Source organism: Haplochromis burtoni, unplaced genomic scaffold, assembly GCF_018398535.1.
Source record: "Haplochromis burtoni strain Fernald_Lab_line unplaced genomic scaffold, NCSU_Asbu1 Contig_250, whole genome shotgun sequence".
Classification (NCBI taxonomy): domain Eukaryota; kingdom Metazoa; phylum Chordata; class Actinopteri; order Cichliformes; family Cichlidae; genus Haplochromis; species Haplochromis burtoni.
In genome coordinates this window covers 412,698-422,355 of record NW_024582611.1, presented here as the reverse complement: position 1 = coordinate 422,355, position 9,658 = coordinate 412,698, and the positions used below count along the sequence as shown (strand labels likewise).

The 9,658-nt window shown below is 38.8% G+C and overlaps 1 protein-coding gene across 1 annotated transcript; it reads left to right on the top strand.

The window, feature by feature from the left end:
- Positions 1–1,736: 1,736 nt before the first annotated feature.
- On the top strand, positions 1,737–8,743 carry LOC102290243 (peptidyl-prolyl cis-trans isomerase C). The gene is made up of 6 exons (XM_005938638.3): positions 1,737–2,025; positions 3,884–3,997; positions 5,424–5,517; positions 5,625–5,692; positions 5,810–5,926; positions 8,535–8,743. The coding sequence occupies exons 1-6, from the start codon at positions 1,921–1,923 to the stop codon at positions 8,661–8,663; spliced, it is 627 nt and encodes a 208-aa protein (XP_005938700.1). The 5' UTR covers positions 1,737–1,920; the 3' UTR covers positions 8,664–8,743.
- Positions 8,744–9,658: the final 915 nt, after the last annotated feature.

Sequence of the window (9,658 nt, the reverse complement as noted above, 5' to 3'; positions counted from 1 at the left end):
TGGCTACGAATCACTCTTGTGGCCATTAAAGTCTGGAGATGTTTACAGGGTTCGCTTCCACTATTGGTTGATTGAAGTCTTACTGGTTTAAATGCATGGAGCCAATTAGTACACAAGTGGTGTTAATTCAATTAAAATGTTTGTAGTTACGCTGTGCAACACACACACACATGCATATGACTAGGCTGCTGTGACCTTGGTATAAACCCACATGTAAACCCACAGGTTTAAAGCGGTGTCACTTTCATTTACATAGGAGCATGTTGTTAAGGTCCTGCTTTGACATTCAATTAAAACGTTTACATTTCTGCTTAATTAATTCGGCGGACGGCGGCAGGAAAAGACGAATGGACGGGCTGCTTTGACAGGAGGCCGATAACCGTGTGTGTTTGTGTGTGTGTGTCCCTGCTGTGGTGTTAAGGTCACGGCAGGCTGACTATTATAATTCATCTCTATAGACATGTATTCAGCGGGGACTTATATTCTCTTTTTCAGCTTTATTTCCTGCAGCTGAAGCCAAGCCCAAGCAGACCTGAGGTGTTTTTAATGCAGTAAAGTATTTTAAAGATAAAATACTCTGCTGTATGGACTTCATTATCCTTCATTTAGTGTTAAAAACGAGCCACTGCACCTTATAGATCACTGCATGCTGGAAAATGCAACTCTTTGTCAATTAGTCAAGAAAAATATAATCCTCTGAGCTACAGAATCTTTTTTCCCTGTTTTGAGGTATTATTATTCTCATTGGAAGATAGTAGCTTGTGTCTTTAGATTTTTTTATTCTGTATATTAGACAATCTTACAGAAACATATATAATTCATCTATTCTTTAACATACATAAAGAGCCCTGCATAATTTCCATAAAACTTTTATTATTAATGACACACATAGCAAAGTGAACTTAAGTGAGAAATAAGATGCTCACTATAATATGTGCTATATGTCATGTGTCTGCACTGTATACATGATTATCATAGAAACGGACATGCCAATGTCACCTGTGTCAAATATATGGTGCATCCAGATATACGTTATAGCTAGTTGGATAACTACCTCCTGTGTTGGCTTTATGGTATCTGACGAAGAAATCAAAGGGATACTGCACCCTAACATATTAACACTAATTACTTACAAGGTAACTTTGCACTTACGTTTACCCCGCTTTGTTGTTTAGTTTACTTTAAATGGGACCAACAGTTACAATTTGAACATATTTTTGTATTGAAGAAAGGTTTGAAACTAGCGACTGACACCACAAACTCATCGTGAAAGTGTTTTCTGAAGTCACAGGTGGGAAAGGCTGGCAGTGGAAGAAAACTCATCTCCTGTTGGTCAACAGAAAGAATACATGTTTACATTGCCTTCACTACTTCACTACTCAAACACAGATGCTTCATCCATCTTATATATACAGTCTATCACTAATATAAGCACAGATTTTTATTACACATTTTTGCTGTTTTGAAATCTGTGTAACAACCCAGTGGAGGATTTGACTATAAACCACATGTACACTGACAAACAACTTTCTGATCACAAGTCATTAGCCAGTATGCATACTCTGCATTATCCTCCTTCATGACACTATATCATCATAAACTATAATCATCAAAATTGGGTTTAATGTTTTATTCAACATTAAACCTCTTTCTCAAGTCGTAACATTTATTTTTCTCTGCTATTCTTGTTTCCTCTTCAGTCTCGTCTTTTCCTTTCACTCTGTCTGCTCTCCTCTCCCTCTCAGTAGGCAGGTCTTTGGTCCAGACTCAGCCCACAGGGGGGAGTGGTCTTATGATGTAGCCGGGTTATGAGCGCCGTTCCCCGGCCAGCCTTCCAGCTGTGACTTGCTGTGACTGCCTCTTTATCCTCTCGCCCTTTCGGCGGTTCTCGCAGCAGGGGCCTGTCTCCGCTAATCAAAGATGGAGCTCCGGACGAGCCTCCCCGCTCTCCTCTTCCTCTCTGCCGTCGTCCTGCAGTCGGTGTCCGGCGCAGTTTCACGGACAGGACCGAAAGTCACAGAGAAGGTGGGTGCAGATATTTTGCCGCATTTATTTGCATTAATCCAAAATCGCGTAGGCTTCTTTTCCGCGTGCTCGAGCTGCATCTTCTCGTGGGTTCACGGCGATCCCGCAGAAGTGCTGTACTACAGGAAGGGCACGCGCGCACGGTCACCCGGAGTGCGAGGGGAGACGTGTCCGGTAACGATAGGAGGCCAAGGCTTCTGTCTCCGTGATTCTTCGAGAATATGTGGGACACACACACACGCACACACACACAGCTGTATACGTGTCCATTGAGATTAACTTAATGCGCAATGCGTTTGTCCGCAGGCGAACACACGCGCACACTCTTAGATAAATGTGTGACCTCCTTATTCTGAGGCTGTAATAAACATGCACAAACCCTGAAAAGACATGAGCCACCCAACATCTGCAAAAGCCATCTGTTAAACTCACACTCGGTTATTCAGCCACATTCCTGCTTTTACTTTGAAATTCATTTAAACATGGAGCTCGTGCATGAAAGTGTATAAAGCACCAGTGATTTTCAATAAAATTACCCGTATATCACCCGGAATGCCTTTGGCTATTTTTTTTGACTGCAGGATTATTCTCTTCTGTGCATTTACAGTTGCATCTACATACATCAGATTTCTTACATGAGGAACATTTGGTGTCTAAGTGTCTTTAGCTTTTCTGGCACCATGTTGGTATTGGCTAACCTCTCAAAAAAGCTTGATATACTTGGGTTGAGGCCTGTTGACATCTTGCACAGATACAGACCATAAGACAGGCAGCACTTCTTTTCTTTATTTGGTTTCTTCTCAGTTTTCACCCTTGTTAGCCTCTTTAGTGTCAATTGTAACCTTTGATGTTAAATACTCTTTCAATTCTCACCATACACCAGGTGTGCCAAGGAGTGGATTTATTATTATTATTATTATTATTATTATTATTATTATTATTATTATTATTATTATTATTATTATTATTATTAAGATTGAAAAGCTGCATAAAACCCAGACCTGAACTTTTAGAACCATTTTGCAAACACTGTGTTAACATATGTGGAGCTCAAACCCTGGTGTACTCTAAGGCGATGTTAAGGACCTTCTTTGAACAGCCATGAGATCCTGTCTTGACATTATAGCTGTTGTATTTCTTTTATACTGTGCTTAAAGGGTGCATAGCTCTAATTAAACCACACATTTCTGTGATATGATGTTCTAAAGTAGGAGCTCTGGTCAGTTTTTGGAGCCACAGAAACCTGATACTTAAATGCAACAGAGATGGCAGAGGGAAACTGACTCCCTATTACGGCTGATACGGCCTCTGGTTGCAAAGGAAAAGTAGCACGCTTACATATAGACACAGAGGATGAGTGCTCAGTATAAACTCAGAGTTAAGTTTGCATAAGAGCATGGAAGTTTCTTTTGACTAAATTAATGTTGACAAGTTTTATCTGAACCTCTCCAGCTTATCAGATGGAGATTATTCCTTTGGCGTCATGTTTACAAGTGCTCCTACTATTTGCAACAGTGGGATGTACATGAATGATCTTCTAACTTCAGACTATAAAAAGTAAATGTAGGTGACTGCTAAATTCACATGGTATCTTGAACTCAGTCTCTTCAGGTGAATATGGCTTCTGGAAATGGGTTTATTTTAGGTAAGGTCATTATCTTGAAAGTGTGTACAAGAGGAATGGCACTGGATGACGACTTGCTTGGTTTTCTGTTTTCACAGAAGCGTAGTTCGTCATCACATGTCTAGAAAAGTACATGGCTGCAGTACATGTGTGAAATGATGGCCATTAGTGAGCTGATTGGATGACAATACATTGTATGACGTTTTATTAAATGACAGCTGTTTTGTTTTCCAGGTATTTTTTGACATAACGGTGGGAGGTCATGAGGTGGGACGGATCGTCATTGGTCTGTTTGGAGAGGTCGTCCCTCTAACAGTGAATAACTTTGTCGCACTGGCAACTGGAGAGGTAGGATGATGTTGGACAAATACACATTTCCACGCACACTGATGTGATTATGGTAGATATTCAGCAGCCACTTCAACTGATACACCTTGCTAGTACTGGGTTGGAACCTCTTTTGCCTTCAGAACAGCTTGAATCCCTTGTGGCAAAGATTCAACAAGGTACTGGAAACATTCCTCAGAGATCTTGGTTCATATTGTCATGACAGTTTCATCCTTGATTTGAATTTCCCATTCCACCACATCCTAAAGGTGGTCTGTTGGACTGACATCTGGTGACCTTTGAGTGAATTCATTCTCATGCCCAAGAGAACAGTTTAAGATGATTTTAGCTTTCTACCCTGTTGGAAGGAGCCATCAGAAAATGGGTAGACTGTGGTCAGCAACAATATTCTGTGTTGTGGCTGTGGTGTTAAAGCAAGTGCTCAGTTTGTATTGGTGGGGGGGCAGGCAAAGTATGCCAAGAAAATATTCCCCCACGCCATTAAACTGCCACCATCAACCTGAACTGTTGATACAAGGTACATCCAAATATTGTAGCAGAAACCAAGACTTATTTAAGCAGGCAATATTTTCCAACATTGGAAAAATACAATTGAATCCTGCACGGTCTTCTGCTGCTGTAGCCCATCTGCTTCAAGGTTCAGCAATCTGTAAATTCAGAGATACTCTTCTGCATACCTTGGTTAGCTATTCGAGTTACTGTTGCCTTTCCAGCAGCTTGAAGATGTCTGGCTATTCTCCTCTGGCATCTAAAAGGCATTTTTGCCCAAAACTGACGCTCACTAGATATTTTCTCTTTAAACACTGGAAATGATTTGGCAGAAACAATCCAGTAGACCAAAATACTCCAGTACAACGCAAACAACCATGCCACATTCACTGAAAGCAGCTTTCTTCCTCATTCAGTTGCTCTGATGCTTCGTTCGAACTTCAGCAGTCTCCATGCCTAAATGCACTGAGCTGCTATCACGAGACTGGCAGATGAAATATGTGTGTTAGCAAGTATTCAACAGGTGTAGCTAATGAAATAATCAGTGAATGTACATAATCTTTACAAATTAATATGTCAAATACAACATGCATGTGAATAGACAAACAGATGAAAACACACACATAAAATTTAACGGTAGTGATGGCGATTAAATGTAGCCATCATCATAACCACAACATGTCAGTCAGGACCCATAAAGGCCTCAGAAAGTTAGAAATTAGCGTTGACATTGTTTCCAAGGTTACTTGTACAACATGTTTATATTTTAAGTTCTATATAATGTTTGGGACATACAAATGTATCCACAGGTGGAAAAATCTAGTTTTCACATCGATCAATTCTTCTTTTTTTTGTTTTGCAGTTTCATAATTGTGTATCACTCTTGATGCACAGTGGTCTTTGTGTTGCAGCATTATGTTTTTACATGTCTCTGCAGAAAGGTTATGGGTACAAAGGGACAAAGTTCCACAGAGTCATCAAGGATTTTATGATCCAAGGAGGAGATTTCACATCTGGTGATGGGACTGGAGGTGGGAATGAAAGACAAAGTTGTACCTACACATTAAATTTAAACCTTTTTCATTTTAGGAAAAAAAATCCACCCGAGCTTAACTGAATCTCTTTTTTTTAAATCTAGGTCACAGCATTTATGGAACAACTTTTGCAGATGAGAACTTCAAACTGAAGCACCTTGGAGCAAGCTGGGTGAGCACACTCTCACTAGCAATTCATGTATTGGAGAATAAGGTAGTTGACTCAAACCTAAATATGACAAGTTATGACATGACGTAACAAAGAGTTGTGTGTGTAATTGTGTACTAGGTGAGCATGGCAAATGCTGGGCCAGACACCAATGGGTCCCAGTTCTTCATCCTAGCTTCCAAAGCTCCGTGGCTGGATGGGAAACATGTGGTTTTTGGCAAAGTCCTGGATGGGATGGTGGGTGGAACTTAAGATTTTTTTCCATTAATCTTTTTCTTACATCTGGTTGCAGGGGAGGAGAAGGTGTGGGTTTATTTGTGCAAATGTGTCCTGACTGTGAAATAATCTGTTAACAGCCTGCAGGGTGAGCGGTGTGATACACAAGTGGGCCTCTGAGCAGAATCTCAAAAAACGTCAGAGATGCATAAAATGACCTCAGTGACAGCAGAGAACTAAAAACAACCCCAAGAGAAAATTAAAACAAAGCCAGAACAAATTAAGCATAAAATATATGAACAGAAATAGAGATGGGAAACTGTCAGATTGCCAACCAACCAATATTACATGCTGAAATGTTTTTCTTTTCTTTTTATGGTCGTCTTTGTGCCCTCTTAGATGGACCTAAAATGTTGTCCAGACTTTAATTTGTAATTGGCAAAAAAAAAAAGCCTAATAATAATTGAATGGGTGGAAAAAGGCAGAAGCAAGGTGTCGACGAACTTGCTGTCCCATTCAAAACATGTCAAAACATGTCAAAACATAAACAATTCAGCTGAATGAGCCATAAATGGAGATCAAAATAAGAATGACCAGCAAGATGAAAAATGACACTAAAGAGAAGCATTTGCATGTAATGCACAAAACTCCAAATTAATACAAATTGCACCTAAGAGACATTAAATAGCTGCATATTCTCACAAAACTGGACCCTCCTACTTAAAAAGGATAGCTGGGGTAGGCATTTTCCTGTCTGCTCAGAGGGCTCATAAAGTTCTGTTTCCTTCTCCCTTTTTTATTTATTTATTTATTTTTCTATTTTTTTTAAAAAAAGAGTACTGATGTTTGAATAATATTAGCTGAATACAGCTGGCATGGGAGGACTCTAGTTTTCAGGAAGCCCGAAGACTCTTCACTGAGAGCTAATGAGTTACTTTCTTTAATAGTTTGTACATTTAGTAAGCTCACATTTGATTCTTTTAGTCCTTGTATTTGTTCTGAAAGGTCTGCCACAGGCGAACTAGTTTCTTGTATAGATTCAGGAACTCCACCCGTACAGGAAATAATCCAGACTTGGGCTGCATTCAGCAGGAGCAAAACTTGGCAAAGCATTAAATCAAGTAGAAGATTTTAATCTTGAGGTACAAGGAAGCAACAAAAGAGATGAGCACAGGTATGCAAAGGCTATAGCTAGGGAAGGTCAGTATTAGCAATGTTCTGAGGTGTGGGGACTCAGCAGAGGGCAGGAAACTATTACTTAGGTTTCTAAAATTTACTTGGCTTTCTCTGAGAGTGTAGTAAAGTCAAAGTGCTGAGAAAATAATGAGTGTAATGTAACAAGGGACAGAATAAGATAAGTACTACACATGGAAGCGGAAAATATGTTTTAATTTGGCAGGTTTTGTTCATCATTATCAGACTGAATCTGTCCTGGGTAGAAGAAGGTAGGAAAGGAAGGACATTTTCTAATCGTGTGCTGTAAAGGATTTCTGATTTTAGAGATATTGTGCAAATGGAAGAAAGAAGTCCTACTTGTTTGTTTAGTATGTGCATTGAAGGACATTTCCTGGTCAAAAATGACTCCAAGGTTCCTCACGGTAGTACAGGAAGCCAAGGTAATGCCTTTCGAAGTAAAAATAGGGTTAGATACCATATTTCTACGATCTTTAAGGCCGAGTACAATAACCTCAGTTTTATCGGAATTAAGAAGCATGAAGTTAGCGGCCATCCAGGTCTTTATGTCTTTAAGACATTCCTGCAGTTTAACTAATTGGTATGTGTTATGGTCAAATTGGAGTATATTAGATAGATATGATTCAAACCACTGCAGCGCAGTACCTGTAATGCCTACAGCCTGCTGTAATCACTGTAATAAAATATAATGATCAGCACTGAGGTCCACTGTCAGAGGCCATAAGAAGATCATTTGTAACGTTCACTAAAGTTGTTTCTGTGATGAGCTCTGAAACCTGACTGAAACTCTTCAAATAAGCCATTCCTCTGCAGATGATCTTTTAGCTGTTTGACAACTACTCTTTCATAAAGTTTTGGGATAAAAGGAAGGTTGGCGATTGGCTGCACCGAAAACCTTCTAGTGATTGCTTTGATTCCTATCAGATTTCTGCATTTATCTGTAGTTTTCTATTTTTGGCTGCAAATACTTGCTAATTAATAGTATAAATGTGACAAAGTGTGAGAATATTTGCAGTTGTTTTAACCCCACAGCCAGTATGTTTAAAAAGGTGCAATTTTTCTTTGAAGGCTTTACTTTCAAAGTACTTTATTTCCGGTTTGGGTCGTACTTTCCATAGTTTTATTAAAGCTCCTGAGAATAGCAAGACATTGTTTGCAAGTCCATCACTTGCATTCCAACTAAGAACACAAGAATTAGGGAATGTCCGTTTTTTTGGGGGGGGTTTTTTCCCCCCTCACAACCTGTGGTTACCAGATGGTCAAATGTTAGTTTTAAGACCTGTGTGAATGGGACTTTAACGACTTGATCCGTTGTCATGTGTTTAGTGGAAATACTGCACTGCATGTTAAAGGTGACACCTAAAACAAACTGATGTGTGATTCACTGTCACTAAAATAAAGTATCTAACCTGCTTCTGTGGATCTCCTTTTGCAGGCTGTGGTTCACACCATTGAGCTTCAGGACACCAACGACAGGAACCTGCCATACACAGAGTGTGTGATCGTCAACAGTGGCAGGATCCCTGTTAAAGAGCCCTTCGTAGTGGAGGTGGAGGGCTGGTAAATGCCAATGGTGCAAGACTGTCTGTAGGAGAAATATATTAATATTTATATATTAATCATTAGTCCCACTGAAAGCGTGCCTATTATTATTATTATTATTATTATTATTATTATTATTATTATTATTATTATTATTATTATTTATTTATTTTTTATATTCCTTTCGTATGTTAACATGCTCTTTCTGGGGTGCTAGCATGTTGGATTGGGTACTTTTTAACACACTTATAACTAAAAAAGTCTGAAAATTTCACCAAGCAAGCTCATACAATGGGAACATATTAACTCACAAGCTAATGTTTACATGCTAACATACACCAGTGGCTAATGTTAACTAAGAGGTACTATACATATTAAGTATTGTAATTCTTAACATGTATATTAATAATGAGCTTGCTAATGCTACCTTGCTAGCATTTAGCAATTGTGGGTCAAGTAGTTAAAGTAGATCGTGACTTCTGATTGATTTCCATTGTATGCAGATGTAATAAAAATTGGAAATTTCTATTAAGTTATTAACAGAAATCGTTACAGTAGCTAAATAACAGGTGTTAACTTTCTGAGAAAACAGGAAAACCCTTCAAAATAAGGTGTTAAACCTGGATGCCAATGTACAGGTTCAAATATTAGTATTAGCTTTGTATTAGTATTAATTAATTGTTATTAATATTCATATTAATTTGTCATTCTTAGACCATCAAATGGAAGCTTTACATTTCCGAAATGACCCATTTCAAAGTCGTTGCAGGGAAAAGGAAAAACATATCAAAACCTCAAAACACAAAGTCTTTAACAGAGGAGTCGTGGCAGTGTGTGAGTCGATGTGTTCAGTATTTATCAGGTTCACTGTGGTAAATGCTAATGGTTTTACACATTAGTATACTTCAATACTTTACGTGGATGATGCCAGTTAGTATCATCTAGTATTAGTAACAAATAATGAAGACACTGTATAATCTGCCATCAGAAACACTTATGTAGCATTTGTTGCCAAAT

What these genes read in the sequence shown, in the direction of transcription:
- LOC102290243 (XM_005938638.3), top strand. Translation starts at nt 1,921, where the DNA reads ATGGAGCTCCGGACGAGCCTCCCCGCTCTCCTCTTCCTCTCTGCCGTC. An exon ending in GACCGAAAGTCACAGAGAAG is followed by an intron (nt 2,026 to 3,883) that starts GTGGGTGCAGAT and finishes TTTGTTTTCCAG; the next exon opens with GTATTTTTTGACATAACGGT. An exon ending in ATCTGGTGATGGGACTGGAG is followed by an intron (nt 5,518 to 5,624) that starts GTGGGAATGAAA and finishes TTTTAAATCTAG; the next exon opens with GTCACAGCATTTATGGAACA.